Below are 24,243 nucleotides of genomic sequence, written 5' to 3' on the forward strand. Positions count from 1 at the left end.
CTCTCTCTCCCTCTCTTTCTCTCTCCCTCCCTCTCCCCTCCCCCTCCCTCTCTTGGGAGTGCCACAAGAACACTAAGCTACAAAATCACAACACATATGTAGAGGACCTAACTCAGATCCCATGGATGTCACTTCAATCTCTGTGACACACTATGAGCCCTACTTAGTTGACTCTGTGGGCTCTGTTCTGGTATCCTCAACCCCTGTGGCTCTTGCAATCCTTCTGCTTCTTTGGGGTCCCCTCCCTCTGCCTAGTGTTTGTTTGCTGTGAGTCTCTGCATCTGCCTTCATTTGTTGATGGATGATGCCTCTCTGGTGATAGTTGGACTAGCTACCGATCTATGGGTATATATTGTAGAATATCATTAGTACACATTTCATGGAATTTTTTCCTAGTCTGTTTTATCCTGGGTCTCTGGGCTATCCAGCCTCCCGTTCCTGGCCATCTAGGCAGTGTCAACTATTGGTCAGACATTCCCAGAAGCTCTTGGAGTCAAGATAGATTATAGGCTGAAGGTTTTGTAGCTGGATTGGTGTTCCAGTCCCATTGCTGGAAGCTTTTCCTGGTTATAGAAGATGGTCAGTTCAGCCATCTTTAAAAGAAAGAACTAGCCTTAGTGCTAGCTCTTTAAAGGGGCAGTAGAATTTGTCAGTGAATGTGTCTGGACCTGGAGTTTTCATTGTGGAAAGTTTTCTTTCTTGTTGCCTTAATCCAAGTGGTGATTATGGATCTGTTTATACTTTATTGTTGCAGTAAATCTCCAACCCAGATATGCCCGAGCAATGAAAACACAACTCAGTTAATATGCATACATGCTGTATGCCTAGATTGAGCAAATCTACCACTACACTACCATCTTTCCCATCCCATGAGACCCCTTAGAGCTTGTGGTTTCTCCAGGCCATGTGCTTCTGCTCAGCTTTTCTTCGTCTTCCTCCTCCTCTGAGTCCTTTCCCTCTTCCATTTTCTCCTCTCTCTCCCCATCTTCTGCTCCACCTTTCCTTTTATCTGCCCAATCATCAGCTCTCCTTTAATTTACAAATTAAGGTGGGAAGCAGGTTTACAGGAAACCTAAGCGCTGACTCATTCCTTGTTCACAACCACTCACAGGAGAATGGAATTAACATCAAATATAATTAGCTCCAGGGCTATCCACACTACTTAATATCTGTCCATACTTGAGTTTTGATAGGTCATCTATATCTAGAAATGTATCCATTTTTTTCTATATTTTCTAGTTTCTTGGCATTTGAGTTTCAAAGTACTCCTTAATTATATCTTGTATTTTACTGCTTTATGTAGTAATTTCTCCCTTTTCATCTCTAATTTATGTATTCTCTCATTGTTTTTATTTATTTGTGAAAGTGTGTGTATCCACACTCGCATCCCATTGTGGAGGTCTGTGGACAACTTAGAGGAACCCATTCTCTCTTTTCACCATTTGATTTGTGAAGATGGAATTCAGGCTTGGCAGGAAGCACCTTGACCTTTACTTGCTGAGCTATCTTGCTAGCCCAGAGCATTGTTGTTGTTGTTGTTAGTTTGGCTAAGAATTTGTCAATATTATTCATTTTTTTCAAAGAGCTTGTAAGTAGTCTTGTAAGAGTTTTCTTTTAAACTCCATTTATGTCACAATCTTTATTATTTCCTCCCATCTGCTACTTTTAAGACTAGATTGTTCTTGATTTTTCAAGGACATTGAGGTACATCATTAATTTATTTCAGATATTTTAAATTGTTTTATGTAGATATTCATTATAAACATTCCTCTTAGCTGACTTAGCTGTATCCCAAAGGTTCTAGTAAGCCCTGTTTTTATTTTCTCTTCTGTATTAGTTACTTTTCTTTTGCTATAATAAAATATCAGGACCTGAGGCGACTTACAAAAGGAATTGTTTATTTTGGATTACAGTTCTAGAGGAGAGCCCATAATGGCTATAAGGAGTGACACCAGGTAAGTAGGGCAGGAATCTGAGAAATCTTATTCTCAACCGGAAGATAAAGAGTAAACTGGAAGTGGGGAGATGTTCCTCCAGCAAGGCCATACCACCTCCCCTAAAACTCCTGAATGGGGGACCAAGTGTGTAAGTGCCTGAGCCTAGGAGCCCTTTATTGTTCAAAACAGCGCAATTCAACTCAAGGCACTTTTCAGTCCTTCCCTGCTTTCTCCACTGACTCACTCATCATTCAGAACTGCACAGTTGAATCTCTGCGTATCTCTGTACTCTTTATATATTTTATTATTTGTTAGCTCTTATTAGATACAGTTACTTACTTTGATTCTTTTATATTTGGTAAGACTTCATTTGTGTTCTAGGATATGGGCTGTTTAGAGAAGATTTGATGAGCTGCTAAGAGGAATGTGTGTTCAGTGTCTCTTGGATGGACTCTTCTCTATGTATATCTGTTAAGTCTGAGTTTAAGTCTGGTATAATTTAACTTATATTTACTTGAACTGTGTTCATTTTTAGTTCAGATAACTTACATAGAAAGATTTAAATAGCTCACCACTGCCGTAGCTGTACTTATCTGATGTTTTATGCCCACTATGGAAGCCTCAATGTTTGATGTATATGTACCAAATTATTTTGTCTTCCTTGTGTAGTTTTTCCTTTTATTAATATGTTGTGGTCTTCTTCATTTTTTCTCGATAATTTTGGCTCAAAGTCTATTTTATCATGTACGAGAGTAGATATGCCAATATCTTTTCAGTTTCTGTTTGCTGGGTAGATTATCTTCCATTTTTTGACCCTCAGTGTGGGTGTCCTTACCAGTAAAGTGTTTTTCCTGAAGACCACAGAAAGTTGCATCTGGTTTTTAAAATCAGTCAGATAGCCCATGTTCTTTTGCTGGTAAATTGAGATAATTTACATTTAAGGTTATTATAGACAGATGTTCCTGTAACTTTGCTGGTTATTTTTTATGGCTAGTTGGATAATTGTCTGTACTTTCCCTCCTATTAGTACCAGAGGGTTACTAGCTTATCGGGTTGAGCATGACGGATTCCTTTGCTTAGCCATTCCTCTTCAGAAATGTATTCTTCTCTATGTTCTCATTATCAAGACTGCCTTTCTTCCTTCTCTTTGCATAATATTCCTTTAAATATCTTGTGGAGTAGTGGGCTGGTGGTCATGCTCTGCCTTAGTTTGTGCTTGTCTTGAAATATATTTATCTCTCAATTTGAAAAAGGCTTTGTTAGATATAACATTCTTACCAACTTCTATTTTTATTAACTAAACTTTCGATCTATATATGTTATTAAAAAGATATACCTCATATGTTTATTGATCTAGCAAATAAAATGAAAATTGCAAACCACAGGATCAAATATTCCTAGGTTCAGTCAGGATTCCAGTTTGTTGCCTTTCCTATTTAACATCCCTGTACTTCAGTTTTACCCTTTGTACAGTAGTGATAATAATGGTAAATGGTGAGGGTTTAGCAGCTCACTGGAGCCTTCCTACCTTCCCTGTCACCTTTGACATGGGTAGCCTGCACCAGAGGTCTGCTTAGTTTCACATAGGACAATTTAGTTTTCCTTTTTCAGAAATGCCAAGACAAGGAACCCGATGAATACATATCCCTGTTTAAGAGGACTTAAGAGTCTAATTCCCCTAAAAGCCATTTAACAAAGAAGTACAACCCCGAGCATAAGAGCAAACCCAACCAAAGTCAGCAGAACCATCAGGAAGAGCTCCCTGCTCTCAAGCATATGCATCACCTAGCAACACCAGTGTCTCCCAGGCATGTTCATGATAAATACCACTGTCTTGTATGTCACTGAGGTTTTATGGTAATGGCAACTGATAACTGATACAAATAGAATAGGTTATAGAGGGAGGAGGAAAGTCTGATTTGTGTACATCATGAATTTGAAGTGGCCCATGGCAGTTGAATACAGAACTTAATAACCACATATAGTCTGTGAACCGTCAGCAGAAAATACAATAAAATGGGACCATTTACCTGACTGTTTAATATGTAGAGAATGATGAGAAGATATGGTGAGTAAACACCGAGGCAGCCCCATATTTGAAGGGGTTGCTGACACTGAGAAGAAATAGTGAGACCTGAGTCAGAAGAGCCAAAGAAAACTGGTCACATGGAATCAGGTGTTAGTAAGGAGGCACGAGTGAGCCATGGCTGATCCCCTGAAGTCAAAGTAGGTACTTTGTATTTATTTTGCAAATGAAGAAACTGACATTTGGATGGGATAATTAAGCTTGTTTCGTGTGATCTTAGAGATTTGTAAAAATGAGGAAACTAGTCTCTGGGTTACTTAACTCTGGCTATATAATTTTTACCACACTGTCTTATTTGAACAAATAGTTCAGGTACCTATAAAAGCATTTTAGAGTAACCAAGTATCTGCTTTCCACATAAGATGCTAAAATTATATCATTTAATCCTTTAGAATTAGATGAGCAAGTAAGAAATACACAACTGAGACTGTTCTCTAATTCTAAAATAAGTGTATATTATGCTATTGCATGTCTTCTAGTATGAATCATTTCTCTATATCTAATAAATGTACGTTTTTATGTTGTGATTCCTTATGTGCATTATGACTTAAAATAATAATTTTCCTCTCAGCTTAAACAATCAGTTAATCATTAATGATATTTATAAAATATATTACAGATTGAACTTCATGATCTTGAAAAACAAATAGTGACTATTGCTGAAGAAGCTAAAGAAACAGACAGGCAAATGCATCGGCAAGATGCCGCCATGGAGAGCTCTAAACTTCAGTGTGGACGCTTAGAAGCTCAAATTGAGTCCTTATATTCAGAAAGTTTAAAACTTAAATTTGATACAGAAACAGCCCAAGAAAAATTTGAGGAGCAAATGATAAAATATAATGCATATTATGTAAAAATAAAAGCTTATAAAGATAATTTAGGAGAGATAAAAAGCCAATGTCCATTTATGACTGAACTCTATGAAAAACGAGATCTCATAAAAAACCTAAAGACAATGAAAGAAGATCTTATGGAAAACCTCCAAGATTCCCAAGGGAACTGCACAATACAATTACAGGTTTGAAATGATGCTTATCAAGCCCTTTTCTGTTTTCTATAAGTATACCTAATCAATAATAATCAAATTAAGAAAATGTGTATAGCTCTACATTCAGGAACTATTTTCACAATTTTTAAAACTTAAGTTAGTAATATGGCAATCAGATATATAAGTTAAATAGCAATTTCCTGAATGTGCAGATGCCTAAGGTATTTATAGATCACCCGTGGGTTTATAAATATATATGGTCAAAATCACAGTGAACAATTAATCTAAAAGGTTCAGCCTCTAGCTTCTATTCTGAAGAATGCTGACCAAATCAGTTCATGCGATTAATGCACACAAGCTGAATTCATAATTGCCTGTTGGATATCTTTGTATTCCTCTCACTATTCCTAGAGGACCATAGGGAAAGCAACTTAAAATACCCACTAGTCATTGCTAAGCATTAAAAAGCACCCTGTGTACTGCTGTCAGGGAACATCAGCACACCTCTGCTCTCCTTCATGTTTTGTTTGGTTTTCAGTTTGTGTCTGAAGTCCAGGTTTGCTTTGTGCTAACAATGGTTCTTTATGTTGTATAGCTATAGAAGCAATGTTCTAATCCTACTTTCCAAATTTAAATTTTGATTTTGCTAGTTTCCATAAATTAGGAAAACCCTGAAAAAGTCTTGGAAGACTCATTTTGACTTGTATCTTTTAAATTTTACAAATATCCAGGAAGACATTTCAGAGATAAAGAATAAAATTATGACAGTAAAAGAGTCAATCATTGAGAAAACATCTTTTCTGGAAGAAGAGAAAAAGACACATGAAAACTTAAGAAAAGAAATAGAGGTGAGTCTTAATTATCTATATTTAAATATTTCATGAGACTATGTCTAGACTTATACCATCTTTGTATTTCCACAGTTTACTCTTGATTTTCAAAACAGCTAGGGAACAAGAAAGAACTTGAGTAAATATAGGCCATTAAAATATAACAAGAGATAACACTCCATTAAAACATGTGAAAGCATTCAAACAAAGCAAGTGTTCATTCACATTAAACACTTCATGGGATGAAACATGCCTATTTAATGCTAGCACTTGGAAGAACAGAGTTTGAAGCCAATCTATAAAGCAGTACCTGGTCCAAAAAGACATCTGACTTAGAATTCTCTCGAGTTCCTCCAGGTCTCATTCTGCCTACCACTTAGTACCTAATTAATGGCTAGAGAGCAGAGGCTTAGATGGTTTAAAGGGATGACCATTCTAGACACTGGAATCTTGAAAATAGACTAAGGGCCATTAAAAAGCATTGCTGTTCAACATGTCTTGGTTTGATATTTTCAACTTTCAAAACAACTATAGATAAAATGAAGATGAAGTTGGGTTCTTGCCGATCATCCCAGCATTTGGGCTACTAAGGCAGAAGGGTTGCACAGGTTCCAAGCTAGTCTAGGCTGCAGAGTGAGACTCTGTCTCTAGACCAAAATAAAGCAGCAAGGAAAACAAAAGGGAAACTCATTCCTAACATGCCAGGTCGCGCCCTAGACTTTTGTCATTCTGGTTTGGATGGACAGAGACCAAGTATGGAAAATATTTTTTACCTTTAACACAATTTAGAAAATAAAATGTTGATTTTAACTTATTTGTAACTAACTTGGCATGATATGAAAACATCTAAATAATCTGAAGATTAAAAAGTCTTTACCTTTATGCACTTTCAGTACATAAAACACTGATTTTATCTTATAGTTTAGTAGGTATTCAAATTAGAGTAGGCATTTTGTTTATTTTTGTTCTGTAATATTCTTTTATATATTATTTGTATAATAATTTATTAGAATGTTATAAGTAGTAAGGTAGTACATGAGTGGTATGAAAATAGAAAAGCAATTAATGAAGCCAGGCATGGTGGCACACGCCTTTAATCTCAGCATTCGGGAGGCAGAGGCAGGCTGATTTCTGAGTTCGAGGCCAGCCTGGTCTACAAAGTGAGTTTCAGGACAGCCAGGGCTCTACAGAGAAACCCTGTCTCAAAAAACAAACAAACAAACAAACAAAAAACAAAAAACAAAAAGAAAAGAAAAGCAATTGATGAAACCGAGAAGAGATGTGGAAGCAGTCCCCATGCAGGAATGGCAGAAGTGAAGTAAGCTGGACTCCCAGTGAGATGGCTCAGCAGCTGAGAGTGCTTGCTGCCAGGCCCAACAACCTGAGTGCAGGTTATCCTCTGACCTCTACCCATGAGCCATTGTGGCATGCACTTGCCCACACATATGCATCACGGCACACCACACTGCACCATGCCCATCCCCTCCACACACAAATAAACACAACATTGGCTAACTATGTGCAGAGTGCTAGGTGGAATTCACATCTCATATACCTATGCATACTCTCTTAAGAGCATTCAAGAAATACAAGAATAATTTTAGTTGTGTTAAACATTTTAAAAGACAGAAATACCTTCATAAACTCGTTGGTTAAGTTCTTTTACTTTCATAGCAATAGAGAAGATGAGCAGCTCTTTAAAATATTTGTAATACGTAAAAATAGGGAGAAAAAGATAAGGACATGTTAAACAAATGGAAACCCATGAGTATGTGACATGAAAATACTTAATTAATTATTTAAGCATGTATATCTAAACAACAACCAAAAATCAGCAACAAATAAATGAGCATTCAATTCAACAATTTTTTCCTGTATTTTCTTTTTAAACAATATTTTATTTTGTTTTCAAATTACCTTACAGTTTAGGTTTCCAGTGTGATTTGTGCATGCATTTCATGTTGGATGGCCATCCTTCCTTCTTCCTCCCTCATCTCCTACCCCTTTCACCACTGTGCACTTTCACCCCAGTAATCCCCTTTACTTTGTTCTCTTGTCTCCCCATGCCTCCATTAAAGGCTCTTTTCTCTAGCCTCTTGGCCCCTTTCTAATTTCCTGGCTTTTATATTTGTCCTCACCTTGAGACACATAATTAACAGTTACAGGCTTGGATCTATATATGGGAGATAAAGTCTGGTATTTGTCATTTGGAGCTTGGATTATATCACTTAATGATAATATTTTCCAGTTCTATATATTTGTATGTAAATGTCATAATTTCACTTTTCTTGTTTAACTTAATAAACTTTCATTGTGTGAGTGTATATATATATATATATATATATACATACATATATATATGCCACATTACACTATCCATTCATATGTTCTTAGACATCTGTTTCTTTATCATTATGATAAAGAGTAGTGATAAACATGGCTGTACAAATCTCTGCAATAGGATGAGCCCTTGTGCATATGGCCAGGGATGATAGAAGTTCTATTTTTAATACTTTGAGAAGCATCCACTCTGTTCCTTATAGTGGATATACTAAGCTGTATTTCTGCCAGCAATAAATAAGGGCTCCTCTTTCCCATAGCATCTCTAGTGTTTCCTGTTGTATCTTCTCTTGATACGATTTGACCAGGGTGAGATGGAATCTCAGAGTAGCTTTAATTTGCATTTCCATGATGTCTAAAGACACTGAACATGTTCAAAACTATTTATTGGTCATATATGTATTTATTGGTGATAAAAGAGCTGTCCAAGCAGGACTGGGGAGATGGTTCAGGGGTTAAAGCTCTTACTCTCTTTATGGAGGACCTGAGTGTGGTTCCCAGCATACACATCACCTCTCAACTGCTTGTTGCTTGCAGCTCTGGGGAATCTGATGCCTCTGGCAAGATAATGTGGTAAAAAATTATTAATCAATAGAAATTACAAATGTTGACTATTAATTTATTATTATTACTATTGGATTGATTTTTGGTTCCTAGTATTTTCAAAAAACTATATACGATATATATTTTAATTGCTGTAAAGCTGCCAGCAATATTGCTGCTACACCTTAGATTCTATCACCCTACCACAACTGATGAGCATTTAACCAATTTCATTATTAAAAGAACTGTTGGAGTAAACACCATAGTACAAAATCCTTTGCACCAGGCATTAGTACTAGATCTAGGCTCTGCTACTTTCTCTTAATAATAAGTTTTTAGTAATATACTTTCTCTTAATAATTATGAAAAAAATGTCCTACATTTAAAATAATTTCATACTGTTTTATAAACTTGCTTCCTTATGATGTTATTTGGGTCAATACTAAATTTGGCCTTACAAGGAACCTCACATTTTCAATATTAGTTCCTTACAAAGCTATATCTGTAATTTGAGCTGCATATGTGAGTAAAATTCCAAGGTCCTCAATTGGAAACAAAGTTAGAATGTTGCTGAGCTGAGATTTCAGCATCTGCTCTTAAGAGAAGTTTTCTGGGGAGCCCTAGTAGTAAAGACAACTGTTTTTCACCTCACTGTGTCCAAATACATGAAAGAAGCCACTTAAAGGAGGAAGGGTTTATCTTTGCCTCCCAGTTCAGGGGGCATGGTCCTTTGTGAGGGCTACTCCAGGTTGTCAGCTTGACTACATCTGGAATGAACTACAATCCAGGAATGGAGGGCACACCTGTGACCCAGATCTTGATGCTGGAAGACACAGGCTTCTGACCCAGATCTTGACACGGAGATCTTGAGGTATAGTGGCCATGAAAACCTTAGGCCCAGGCAAGGTAGAAGGAAATTCACTCTTCTTTGCTTGTTTGCACTTACTTGCCAGCACATCTGTTGGCGCCTACTTCTGCAGAATTCCAACTTCTACAGAAGACCAGGTAAAACAACTAGCCTCATGGGACTGAGCAACTACTAGATCCTTGGACTTCCCATTCACAGCTGACCGTTGTTGGGTTAGTTGGACTACAGACTGTATGTCATTACAATACATTCACTTAATGTAGAGAGACATTCCACAAGCTCTGTGACTCCAGAGAACCCTGACTAATACATCCTTTATGACAGGGAAGACACAGCGAGTTCATATCATTAGGAACATGCAGTTGGCACTCCTCACATCTTGCCTGCACACTGGATGCAGAGATCTCCTGCTGGAGGGATGACCAGGCTGAAACTCTCTAAGGGCCACAATTACTACCCTGTGCCAACCAGGTAGCTTCCATGCTCAAAATGTCCTACAGTCTCTCAAAACAATGTCATGAGCTGGGAAACAAATATTCAAAATGAACCTGTGAGGGCATTTACATTCAAATTATAACAACCATAATGATAACTAAGACAACAGCTGGTCTAAAGACCTAAACCTCAGGACAAAACTGAAATAGATACTCTACTAAGTATTAAAATCTTACACATTCAGACGGTCATCAATAGTTTAATTGAATTTAGAGCAGAACTCAATACTTTCAGAAAAAAATAATAAAATTCAGAGTTTGCAACATGTGACTCCTATTTGTTAATAATAAAATAGTAGTAGATGTGAAGAAAGAGAAAACGGTCCTCTTGTAGCAGAGGAATATGTGCGTGCTGAAAATACAGTTCTGCTTGTCTTGGCAGTTGCTAGAGAGTGAGAACTGCTATTAAGCATTCTACAGGGAAAATGTCAGTGTCCTGATGGGTATGATGAGCGAAGAGAACTATCAAGTAACAGAACCACACAGAAATCAGAATGGACAAGAGGAATTTCTGAAATGAAAAATGGAATTAATAGATTAGACACAACAGAACACAGATTTTCTCCAATCTAGAACACAGTTCAAGTCACTGGTCAAAGCACCGAGAGAAAGAGGAGTGAAAAAATAAAGAAATTGAAACAGCCCAGAGACCTTGGGACCAGATTAAACAGTTTGACATCTCTATACTTTTAGTTCCAGAAACAAAAAGAGATAAAAATGAGACCTAAAAAAAATTTGAAGAAATATTGGCCAAGAATCTAATCATGAAATAAAGTATATCTTGAAGATTTAAGAAACTCAGTAAATTCAAAACAGGATAGAGTAAAAAGTATCTGAGGTCATTAAAGTTATTAAAACTAAATATAAAGAATAGACTTTACAGCAGGCATAAAACCATTAGCTACACAAGAATGATGATAATTGATTTTTAAAGTCAAAAACACTGATGGCTAGTAAACAACAGAAAGCATGTGGAAGTATTAAAATGAAAAAATCTATTGACTAAGAATTATATATTTTATGAAATGCTCTTTCTTAAGTAAAGGTGAAATAATGAAATTTTCAAATAAGCCAAGCCGATAAACCTCATTTCCAGTGTGTTTTCACTAAGAAATGCTAAGTAACCTTCTTTCCCCTATTCATTCATTTATTTATTTTACATCTCCATCGCTGCCCCTCTCCTCCCAGTCCCCCTCTTACACAGTCCCTGCCCCCAACATCCCCTTCCCCTTCCTCTCTGAGAGGGTGGAGCCCTCCCCTGACTGTCACCTAACCCTGGAACATCAAGTGTCTGCAGGGATAGATGCATCCTCTCCTACTGAAGCCAGACAAGGCAACCCAATGAGAGGAATGGGATCCAAAACAGGCCCCTGCTCCAGTTGTTTGGGACCCACATGAAGGCTGAGCTGTAAGTCTGGTACATTTATTTGGAGGGTGCCTAGGTCTAGCCCGTGTAAGCTCTTTGGTTGGTGGTTCAGTCTCTGAGAGCTCCAAGGTCCAGGTTAGTTGACTCTCTTGGTCTTTTTATGGAGTTCATATCTTCTCTGGGTCCCTCAATTCTTCTCCCAACTCTTCCGTACGATTCTGTGAGCTCCCCCCAATGTTTGTCTGTTTCTCCATCTGTTTCAGTCAGCTACTAGATGAAGCCTCTCAGAGGACAGTTATGATAGGCACCTGTCTACAAACATAGCAGAGTATCATTCATAGCATCAGGGATTGGTACTTGCCTTAAGTTGGGCCAGTTATTAGTTAGCTGTTCCATTAGTCTCTGCTCCATCTTTGTCCCTGCATTTCTTGTAGACAGGATAAATTTTGGGCCAAAAGTTTTGTTGGTGGGTTGGTTCCTGATCCCTCCACTGGGGATCCTGCCTGGTTACAAGAGGTGGCCACTTCTGGTTCCATGTCCCCAGTGCTAGGAGTCTTAGCTAAAGTCACTTCATAGACTTCTGAGAATCTTCCACATCCTAGGTCTCTGGCATGTCTTAAAGATGCCCTCCCCCTGCCCCACCTCCACACTTTTACTCCAGCCAGCCACTCACTTCCATTCATTCTCTTGGCCCTTGCCTCTCTCTTCTATCTCTCCCCACACTTGATCCTAAACACACACACACACACACACACACACACACACACACACACCTTCCCATCCCCTCTCCCACCCAGTTCCCTCTCTCCATCTGCCTCCTATGACTATTTTATCCTCCCTTCTAAGTGAGATTCAAGCATCCTTGCTTGGGTCATCCTTCTTGTTTAGCTTCTTTGGGTCTGTGGAGTTTAGCATGGGTATTCTGTACTTTTTGGCTAATATCCACTTAGAAGTGAGTATATACTATGCATGTCCTTTTGGGTCTAGGTTATCTCATTCTGGATGATGTTATCTAGTTCCATTCATTTGCCTGCAGAATTCATAATGTCCTTGGTTTTGTTTTGTTTTTTGTTTTGTTTGTTTGTTTATTTTTAGAGACAGGGTTTCTCTGTATAGCCCTGGCTGTTCTGGAACTCACTTTGTAGACCTGGCTGGCCTCAAACTCAGAAATCTGCCTGCCTCTGCCTCCCGAGTGAGTGCTGGGATTAAAGGCATGCGCCACCACACCCAGCTTTTTTTTTTAATGTCCTTGTTTTTAATAGCTGAGTAATACTCCATTGTGTAAAAGAACCATATATTTTTTTATCTGTTCTTCAGTTGAGGGACATATGTGTTGTTTCCAGTTTCTGGCTATTATGAATAAAGCTGCTTTGAACATAGTGGAGCAAGTGTCCTTGTGGGATGGTGGAGCATCTTTTAGGTATATGCTCAGGAGTGATAGATATAGCTGGGTCTTGAGGTAGACCTATTCCCAATTTTCTGAAAAACTGCCAAATTGATTTCCAGAGTGGTATAAGTTTGCACACCCACCAGCAATGGAGGAGTGTTCCCTCTTGCTCCACATCCTCAACAACATGTGTCATCTCTTGAGTTTGTTTTTCCTTTTATATTAGCCATTCTGATGGGTATAAGATGGAATCTTAGGGTCATTTTGATTTGCATAAAATGATAAATAACATTTTTAATGCAGTAAGGAAATGGTCCTGCAAAAGACTTGAAGTGGAAAACATGTGGATGAGTAAAGGAGTACTTTTCTTGAATTGCTTAGAAGTTGATTGAAGGTATCAGGACATAGTCAAACCACTTCTGAACAAATGGATGGTTATAATAAGTGAAACAGATACACCTAGACCACTATCCTGCTCAGACTAGCAACTGCCACCATGCCCGCCACTCATCCTTAAAGACCTAATGACAGTGAAGTGAGTGAGTGCTGACATACTGCAGCTCAGCAGCTGCAGCAGGAGCCGCAATTTGGGACACTCCCTGGGCACTCTGATAATCTCTGAACTAACCTAGAAAGTGTGTGCATGCTGGCAGTCAGCCCACAGAAGCTGCACCACCCATGAGTTTCTGCTGTAAAAGGACTGTCCTCTCCCTACCACTGTTCCCAGAAAGAGCTTGACATGCCCACCTCAGCCGGTAGTGGGCAATGGATGCCAGACCTGTAGTCACCATGACTGCCCTGCCTTAGGATCCAAAGCCAGATGTACATTTACAGAAGTGCCTATCTGGAAGGCCACACTGGCTTCATTGGAATAGTTGATCCCATCTCCTGTGAAAAGTACTACAAATGGCATTACTAGGAAAGGGAGGAATTTCATATTTCACTGAGTGAAAAAGTGGGACCAGTGTCTTCTATTGCAAGTTATTTGTTTTTGGTTGTTTTGTATCTATGTTTATAAGTTTTGGTTTTATGGTGTTTTTGTCTCTCTCACCACCATTCACACACACACACACACACACACACACACACACACACACACACACACACCCGCCTCCACCTAATGAGTTAATTAGTTATTCCTTCTTGTTGTGTATGTTATAGTTATTTGCAGTTTGTACACTGTTAAGCTATGGTGGTTTTGCTTTTGTCTCATCAGAATATATACATCTTGCTAGTTCTCTCTTTCCTGCACCTACTCATCTGCATTTCTCCACTTACATAGTCTCTCTGCCTTTCCTGTCTTCAACCCATCTTCCTGCCTTCTCCTTCACACCTTGCCATTTTTTTCTCTGTTCCCATCCTTTTCATTTTACTACAGCTATCAGTCATAATACCACCTGGAGGGACTTTAAGAAGCTTACTAGGTAATCTGCCCTTCATGAAGTCACCCCTAGGCCAAAACTCCTTTTCAGTCTGTAAGCTTAGAAATTTAACATTGTTAGCATCTTAGAGTCAGGTATTCCATATCATTACAAAAAAAGCAAACTTTCAAGGAGATGAGTAATTTATGTGAGTCACTGCTTCTCCTTTATGGAAAATACTTTGCTAGAAGCCACATTATCACAAGATTTGATACATGCATGAAAATCAAGTCAATTACATGCACCTCAGTGTTCTTGACCTGTAGGCAAGTCTGTGGGGGCATTTTCTTGATCACTGATTGATGTAGGAGGGTCTATCTCACTGTGGGCGGTGCTATCCTTGTGTGGATGGTTCTGGGAGGTAAAAGAAAGCATGCTGAGAAAGTCATGAGGAGCAAGGCAGTAAGCAGCAGGACCCTCAGTTGAAGAAATGAATTCCTCCATAGCCTCAGCTTCAGTTCCTGCCTTGAGCTCCTGCTCTGCCCGCCCTACCTGATGGACTTGTGCCTGGACAGATGAACCAGAGAAACTCTTTCCTTTCAGGTTGCTTTGGTCAGAGTGTTTTATCACAGCAGCAGAAAGCCCACTATACAGATCTACACTGTTTTAAAGAAATTCGATATATTGAAAAGCTTATTTTAGATATAGTTTCATTATTTAATCTATATTCGTTGGTTTCATATAGAATGCCTTTAGATATCTTTTTTTCAGGAATTGTATTAGGTTTCCATATTACCACTTAAGTGTCCCTTAATTTTAGCTGAGCAAGCTAAGCAATACTCTTCCTGTATTCTCTCCTTCATCCACCTCTCCCTTTCCCCTCTCATTGATCCTCCCCTTCAGTCCCCATCCTTCCATAACTATTCTATTATCCTTTCCTAACAAGATCTGTATACCCATTTTGTCCCTTACTCTACACCTAAGCTCTGTGATCCTACAGACTGTAGCTTGCTTATCATGGACTTAATAGCTAATATCCACATGTAAACACATACCTGCCATATTAGTATTTCTGTGGCTGGGATACTTCACTCAGGAATATTTTTTCTAGTTCTTTTCATTTACCTGCAATTACATGATGCCACTTTTTAATAGCAGGATAATACTCCATTATGTAAATAGACCATATTTTCTTTACCCATTCTTCGGTTGAGGGACATTTACTTTGTTTGCAATTTCTAGCGATTATGAGTAGAGCAGCAATGAGCACATTGGAGCAGGAGGAAGTGTGCTTTGGGTAGATGCCCAAGAGTTGCCTAGTGAATCTTGAGGCGGATTCATCCACATCCACCTGAGGAATTGCCACACTGATTTCCATAGTGGCTCTTTGCATTCCCACCAGCAAGGGATGAGCCCGTCCCTTGTTCTACATCCTTCCCAGCATAAGTTGCTGCTTCTTGTATTGTTTAGTCACTTTGGTGTTTGATGAAATCTCTAAGTAGCTTCGATTTGCATTTCCCTGAGGACTAAGGATTGTGAGTGTTTCTTTAAGGCTTCTCAGCTACTGAGTTTTCTCTTTTGAGAATTCTCTGTTTAGATCTGTACTCCATTTTTTTAAAATATTTATTTATTTATTACATGTAAGTACACTGTAGCTGTCTTAAGACACACCAGAAGAGGGAGTCAGATCTCATTACGGATGGTTGTGAGCCACCATGTGGTTGCTGGGATTTGAACTCAGGACCTTTGGAAGAGCAGTCCGGTGCTCTTACCTGCTGAGCCATCTCTCCAGCCCCCTGTACTCCATTTTTAATTGTTTTTTTTCGTTTGTTTGTTTGATTTAATAGCTAGTCTTTTAAGTTCTTTCTATATCCTGATATTAGCCCTCTATCAGATGTATAAATCTTTTGCCATATTCCAGGCTACATCTTTGTCCTAATGAGACTGTCCTTTGCTGTGCAGCTTCTCAGCTTCAAGAGCTTCCATTTGTTAATTGTTGACCTCAGTCCTTGCACTATCAGTGTTCTGTTCAGGAAGTTGTCTCCTATACCAGTAAGTTCAAGGCTATTCCCAACTCTCTCATCTATCTGGTTCAGTGTGTCTGCCTTTATGTTGAGGTCTTTGGTCTATTTAGAGTTAAGTTTTGTCTGGTGATAAGTATGGATCTATTTGGATTCTTCTGCATGTAGCTATTTAGTTATAACAGCACTATTCGTCAAAGATGCTGCCCTTTTTTCCAGTGTGTGTTTCTGGCTTCTTTATAAAAAATCAGATAACCATGCATGTGTGGATTTCTGTCTAGGTCTTCATTTCAACACTAGTGATCAAACTGTCTGTTTTTGTGCCAATATCAGGATGTTTTTATTACTATAGTTTTGTAGTACAACTTGATATTGGAGATAGTGATACTTCCTTCAGTTCTTTTATTATTCTAGATTGTTTTCAACTGTCCTGTGGTTTTTTTGTGCTTCAATTTTCTTGTATCTGTTGAGACTTGCTTTGAGACTTGCTTTGAGTTTGAGTATGTAATCAATTTTGGAGAAAGTTACATGAAGTGCTGAGGAGAAGGTCTATTCTTTTGTGTTTGGATGAAATATTCTGTAAATATATGTTAGGTTATTTGATTTGCAACATCAGTTAACTCCAGCATTTCTTTGTTTAGTTTTCTCTGGGTTACCTGTCTGTTGTCAAGAGGAGGGAAATGAAGTCTCCCAATAACAGTCTTGTGAGTGTCAGTATGTGATTTAAGTTGTAGTAATATTTCTTTTATGAACTTTGGTACCCTTGTGTTTGGTGCATAGATGTCAGGAATTGAAATGTCCTATTTGTAGGTGTTGTTTGTTTGGTTGGTTTTTGTTTGTTTGCTTGTTTGTTTTGGTTTTTTGATAAGCTTGTAGTTTCCTTTCCTATCTTTTCTGATTAGTTTTTGTTGGAGGTCTATTATGTCAGGCTTGCTTTTGAAGTCCACTGTTTGGAATATCTTAGATAATGACTGTCCTTGATGTTAAAGGATGTTTGTTTCTTGGATATAACAGACAGAGGGAGCTTATTTTCACCTCCATTGTCAGTCTATGCCATTTTATTGAGGAAATGAGACCGTTAATGTTGAGAGATATCAATGAGCACAGTTTGTTGGTTTCTGTTATTTTGTTGTTACTTGTAGTAGTGGTGGTGATGAAGGTGGTGTTGGTGATCAGGGTAGTAGTGGTGGTGGTGTGTATGCATGTGTTTTGTGTGTGTGTGTGTGTGTGTGTGTGTGTTTGCTTCCCTTCTTTGGATTTGCTGGTCTGAGATTATTTATTCTCTGGGTTTCTTGGGTGTAGTTAACCTCTTTGGGTTGGAGTTTTCTTTCTAACACTTTCTTTAGTTCGGGATTTGTAGATAGATACTGCATACATTTTGGTTTATCATAGAATGTCTTACTTTCTCCATCTTTGTGATTGAAATTTTTGCTGGATATAATAGTCTGGAATGGCGTCTGTGGTCTTTTAAGAGTCTTCAGCACACCTTTACAGGCTCTGAGAGTCTCCACTAAGAAGTCCAGTTTTAGTCTCATAGGTCTGCCTTTATATGTTATTTGCTCTTTTTCCCTTGAAGCATTTCTTATTTGTTGTTCTATACATTTATTGTTTTGATTATTATGTGTAGAGGAGATTTTCTTTTCTGGTCCATTCCATCTGGTATTTTGTATGCGTGTTGTACTTTGGCAGACATTTTTTCTTTAGGCTGGGGAAATTTTTTCTATGGTTTTATTAAAGCTTTTTTCTGGGCCTTTGATCTGGGTTTCTTCTTCCTCTATTCCTATTATTCTTAGATTTGTTCTTTTCATAATGCCCCAGATTTCCTGGATGCTTTATGCTAGGCAGTTTGTAGATTTAACATTTTCCTTGACCAAAATATCTATTTTTGTCTATAGCATCTTCAATGTCTGAGATTCTCTCTTTTATCTTTTTATTCATTTCGTGAGGTTTGCCTCTGACATGCTTGTACGAGTACACAAGTTTTTAATTTTCAGATTTCCCTTGGTTTGGGTTTTCTTGATTGATTTTATTCTCACTTTCAGATCTTGAACTGTTTTATTCATTTCCTTCCACTATTTGTTTGTATTTTCCTAGATTTCTTTAAAGAATGCATTCATTTACTTTTTAAGGGCCTCTATCATCTTCATAAAGGCTATTCTAAAGTCTTTCTCTTTGCTTCAGCTATGTTGGAATACTCAAAGGCTGCTGTCATAGGTTTGCTGGGCTCTCGTGGAGACATTAGTGTCTTATTGATTGTGCGTTTATGCTGGCATCTAGGCATGTAGGATTAGGAAAATTGTAATCCTAGGTGCTGTTGTCAGGTCTTGCTTTTGTTGGGTGAGTGTTTTGTTCATTGTTCCTCTCTGGTTCTTAGGAGAGTTTGTTGGCTGTGTTTTGCCTGGTAGGCAATTCGTCTAGAGATCTGTTAGGTGTGGCCAATGAAGGTTCCATCCAAAATGTGTTTCTAGGTAATAGAAACTGAATTTAAGAATAGAGTTGGGAAGCCGGGCGTGGTGGCGCATGCCTTTAATCCCAGCACTCATTTGGGAGGCAGAGGTAGTCGGATTTCTGAGTTTGAGGCCAGCCTGTCTACAAAGTGAGTTCTAGGACAGCCAGAGCTACACAGAGAAATCCTGTCCAAAAAAAAAAAAAAAAAAAAAGAATAGAGTTGGGCTAGAGAGGGGAAGGAGGAAGTGGGGTGTTCTACCAGAATCTGCTTGGTTCCCTGGGAATGGGGCAGAGAGTGAGGAAAGGCTACAGCAAAAGGTCTTCTACAGTGTTGTGGATGAGACCAAGGAATTGGACTTGGAAGAATGGAGGGAGAGGTGAAGATCTTCAGTTGGCCTACTTCCTTCACTTGTGAGAGTGGCCTGTGGGTTCCCAGGGCCTTCTGTTAGAGTTGAAGTCAGGGATAAGGCAATGGGTGGGGTAAGGAGGTTAATAGGGGAAATCTGACCCACAGGAAATGGGCCAGGGGAGGAAGGGGGACTGCAGCAGGTTTTCTGTGGCAGAGTTAGGAGTGGCACTGAGCATTGGATTTGGAGGAGCAAAGGGAGAGAGATGAAGATCTCCAGTCAGCCTATCTACTTCCCTGGTTGAATAGTCTATTGGGTCCCAGGACATGACTGATGGTGTTGGGGTCTGAGATAAAGCAGTACATGTGGAGAGATGTTAGGAGTGGAAAAGCTGCGTGATCTCTTGGAGAGGGGGCAGGGGTGAGGGAAGGCAACCACCACTGGTTCGTCTGCTGCATAGCTGTAGATGAGACTGGGGTTTGGGGTTTGGAGGAGCCAGAAGGAGAGGTAAAGATCTCCAGTGAGGTCCCTGTTTACCTGGTCAGGATCTATATTAATCTATTTTTAATCCATATGAAGTCAGTTTTGTTTTGCTAACATATTAATGAACCTGGTTTGCTAAGTAGCATGCATTATCTGAATTGCAAAATTAACAAGAATTGAATATATGTATATATTATATAATTCATTATAGTTTATTTGAAATGTTAGTTGACAACTAACATTATATCAGTATTATGAAATGTTTATATTGCCATTCCAGTTCTTCTGTGATGCATAGTAATATTTCAACATGATTGCTTCCCTTGGTCATTCTATTTTACTTTGTGTGTTTAAAAATATTTTCTATGAAGATGAAATAGTCTACAGTATTGATTTACTATCAGAAATCTCCAGTCTGTAAGCACAGGAAAGAACTCCTGGGCACTACTAGCGGGACTGAGAAAGAGACAGAAGCTGGGGAGAGTGAGCACCTGGCCCAGTCTGAGTCCTAGGAGGAAAACTGAGAAGTACAAAGAAAGAGAGACTGGGGACAGTCTTGAGAATCCTTGTTCCCCAAAGCTCTCTTCAGCTATTAGACATAGACATGGCAAGTCAGTCATTGTCACATACTGGGCAAATTGATTATTTGACAACTTGATACTTTGAATTTACTTAAGCTGCCACATTCTGACTTGTTGCAGTATTCACCTGTGTGTTTATACATATATAATATAATTATATGAGATTATATATGTTTATAACTATGCATAATATATGTGTGTGTGTGTATATATAGTAGGTGTCTATCTCGGCCCTATTATTACATAATTGTATTGCTTTATTTACGATAAACATTGGGTTGGTGAGGAAACTCAGTAAGTAAAGGCATTTGCTGTCAAGCTTATTTCTCAGAATCCACATGGTGGAAGGTGAGAACCAACTTTCACAATTTCTCCTGACTTTCACACACATGCTCCATGACAATTACACACACAGACACCCACACACCCACATACCACCACCACCACCACCACTACCACGAAATAAATGTAATAATAAATGTTTGATTATGAGATATCACCTCAGATACATAAGGATGGCTGTTAACAAAAATGGCAAATAGTAATAAATATTTTGAGGGTATATAGAAGTAGGAACCCTCATATATTACGAGTAGGAATATAAGATGCTGCCGGCATTCTGGAAGATAAGTCTTCAGAGGGTTAAGCAGGACTTATGAATTCTATACCTCTGTTTATGGCCAAGAAAGGTAAAAACATATATACACATCAAGGCCTATACATGGATATTCATAACAGTATGATGATGATAACTAAAAATGGGAAGCAACTCAAATGCTCACCAACAGTTGGACGGTGAATCAAAGTAAAATGTGATTCCTCATACAATGGAATATTGTTTGGCAATAAAAAAGATGAAGTACTGATAGCGTCTACATCAGAGCTGACCCCTAAATATATTATGCTAGGTGATAAAAGCCAGTCACAGAGAAAACCTCTTGCATGATTCTAATTATATGAAATGTTGAAAATATGCAAATATATAAAAGGAAAATTAGATTAGTGGTTGCCTAGTGCAAAGAATGGGGTAGGAGAATGGGATAAATTGTTAGTGGTTACTTGTGTTCTCAGGAGGATAATGAAAATGTTTTCAAACAGATAGTGCTCATGTTTGTGTAGTTCTAGGAATATGCTAAAAGTAATTTGTCTGGATTATATGTGAATTGTTTAACTTCCACAACCTATTTCTTGAGTATTGACCCATGTGGTTTGCATTGTGAAATCCTGACTAGGGACATCAGCACATGCGCAGTATAGCCAGGATGAAGTTGGGGAGTCTGCTACTTCCAATGAAGGGTACCTCCTATTACCATAATCAGGTCCTCCATATGTTTCCTAGATACAGGAAAAGGGGTTAGCTAGTCTTGGTGGGGGGTTCTATGTGGCCGAGCAGTCTCTGGCTATGAACATTCAGGAGGGGAAAGCAGCAGTTGTTAGTCTTTGAACACTCTAGTCAGTTGTTCATAAGCAGTCAAACACTATTTAGTACCCCTCTTCAGGCTGGCCATATGGAGAACTGGTGTCCATGACAGGGCTATACCCATTTCAACAAGATACATTCACTCAGAACGTCATTCACTGACACTTCCTCTGCCTTTGACAAATAAGATAGGTGTTCTTTGTATAGTCAGTTCTAATATAGAAACTTTTTTGTTTTGGTTTGGTTTTTAACTTTATATTATTGGGGGGTTATGCTATTATTATTTTTAAAGGATCTGCGTACATGAGTACTATAGTTACATCCTTTCCATACTCTCTCCACTCTAAGCCCTCCCAGGACCCCTCACTCCCTCTCAATTTCTTGACCAGCTCTTCTGTAATTATTAATATGTTTGTTTAGGGATGACTGCTTGGGACTGGATAACATATGGGGGGAGCTTGTCCCTGGAGAAGGCCTATTCTCCCTCTCTTAGTGATCATTAATTATCTATAGCTTTTCCTTTAGGAGTGAGGCCTTATGAGATGTCTCCTATCAATACTGAATTGTCATGTTCTGTTTTCACTGTGTAGCTCTTCTTTAGGGGACCATATTGTTAAGAATTCATGAACGTGACTCTGTCATATATAGGGAACACTATTTTGTAGCACACACCCTGGTCCTCTGGCTCTTATAGTCTTTCTTCTCCCTCTGTGGCTTTGTCCTCTGAACTTAGGTGTAGGTGTTGTATTAAGATGTATCTGCTGGGAATAGGTACCACATATTCCATTGTTCTCTACACGATTATCAGTTATGTAGAAATATTCATTTTGCTGCAAAATAAAGCTTTTTGAGGGATAAGAGCTATTCTTATCTGTGGATACAGATATATATTCAGAATGCATGGGAATTACATGGGCTCAGGAAAGTAGCATCAGTAAGTTGTCCTCTTGGGTTCATGACCTCACCAGCTCTAAGTAGTTGGTCAGGTTTACAGTGACAGGTGTGAATCTCTGAATTCTCTCCAAGCATTGAGCGGGCATTGGGTCCAGTTAGGTGGCTGCTGATTACCCTGAGATAAGAGTGTTACTTTTGCACCATAGATTATGTCTTATCATGCTGGTCACTGCTGCGGTTCATAGAGTTTACAGCTGGGGAAGACTTGTAGTTTCTTTCCTCTCTTGGCATGGTTGGACACCATGAGAGCTAGGCCTCCGGGAGAAGGCTTCCAGGTCAGTTTCGGTTTGTTTCCTCCAAGCCTTGTATCTGAAGTGTGTGGTGTCTTCACATTCTCACACACAAAATAGGAGAGGATCCTTGCCAACTCTATATCTAATAAATTATTGCTAATCAGAGTATACAAATAACTCAAATAAAATGGTTAAAAAACAAACAAAAAACAATTGTCCAATTAGGGTATGGATCTGAACACAGAGTTCACAAAAGAAGACATAAAATATGTTAAGAATAGTCTTTAAAGTACTCAGTATCCTTAGCAATTAAGGAAATTCAAATTAAAAGTGCTCTGAGATGTCATCTTACCCCAGTCAGAATGGCTGAAATCAAGGAAACAACTCACAGTAAGGCCGGTGAGGATGTGGGAAAGGAGACTCACAGGTGAGATCGCACACTGGTGTGGCCACTCTAGAAGTCAGCGTGGAAAAGCCTCAGAAAAGCTAGCAGTAGATCTACCATCTGACCTAGCTCTAACCCTAGGCACATGCTCCAAGGCCTCACATCCTCCTTCACAGACACGTTCTCAGCCGTGTTCACTGCTGCTCTATTCACAATAACTAGCTAGGAAGTAGAAAAAAACTAAATATCCTTTTACTGATAAATGGGTAATGACAATGCAGTACACAATGCATTCTATTCAGTTGTTAACAGAAGAAAATTGCAGATAAATGCCTTGTTTTATTTGCCTTCTTCTGGCCTCCACATCATGACACCACATCACTTGCCATTTCAATGCTTCTTCACCCTGCCGTGTGTCATTGTCTGGCTCCGAAGCAATTTTCTCAGTTACTTAATGGCAAGGAAACAACAGACCACATCATCTCTTAGACCAGCACTCAGCCTCTGTGTTGCTACTGCTTTGGGGGTTGAATGACCCTTTCACAGGGGTTGCCTAAGACCATCAGAAAACATGTATTTACATTACAATCCAAACAGTAGCAAAATTACAGTTCTGTAGCAGCAATGGAAGTAATTTTATGGTTGAGGGTCACAACAACATGAGGAGCTGTATTAAACAGTCCCAGTATTAGGAAGGGTGAGAACCACTGTCTTAGATCTTTTAAGCTGGATATAGAAAACAGAACCATTTCTCTTAACTAGTGATAAGACAAACATTAGAGCAATTAAATTCAACTGAGTGTAATAGGACAGTGGATAACTCATGAACTGCTAAGGCCTCAGAGCCAGAGGAGGTGCAGAAAGCTGGGAGAGATGTGGGCCAGCAGCACTGTTGGACATAAATGGAAGTGAGATGCAGGAACCGCTCCACTGGTCACTATTCCAAATGGGCATGGTCTTACCAGCTGTTCACCATTCTGAATGGTCATGGTCTTACCAGCTGTTCACCATTCCGAATGGGTATGGTCTTACCAGCTGTTCACCATTCCGAATGGTCATGGTCTTACCAGCTGTTTACCATTCTGAATGGTCATGGTCTTACCAGCTGTTCACCATTCTGAATGGGCATGGTCTTACCAGCTGTTCACCATTCCGAATGGTCATGGTCTTA

The 24,243-nt window shown here is 38.9% G+C and overlaps 1 protein-coding gene across 4 annotated transcripts in view; it reads left to right on the forward strand.

The window, feature by feature from the left end:
• Positions 1-24,243, forward strand: part of Ccdc122 (coiled-coil domain containing 122) — a 64,885-nt gene that overhangs the window by 39,192 nt on the left and 1,450 nt on the right. For 3 of the 4 annotated variants that reach the window (XM_021182396.2, XM_029469201.1, XM_029469202.1), the window contains 2 exons: positions 4,643-5,041; positions 5,743-5,859. The exons of the other annotated variant lie outside the window; for it this stretch is intronic. In XM_021182396.2, coding sequence (XP_021038055.1) covers positions 4,643-5,041; positions 5,743-5,859 — 516 coding nt within the window. The remainder of the gene's footprint in view (positions 1-4,642; positions 5,042-5,742; positions 5,860-24,243) is intronic. 4 annotated transcript variants of the gene reach the window in all.

Source organism: Mus caroli, chromosome 14, assembly GCF_900094665.2.
Source record: "Mus caroli chromosome 14, CAROLI_EIJ_v1.1, whole genome shotgun sequence".
NCBI lineage: Eukaryota > Metazoa > Chordata > Mammalia > Rodentia > Muridae > Mus > Mus caroli.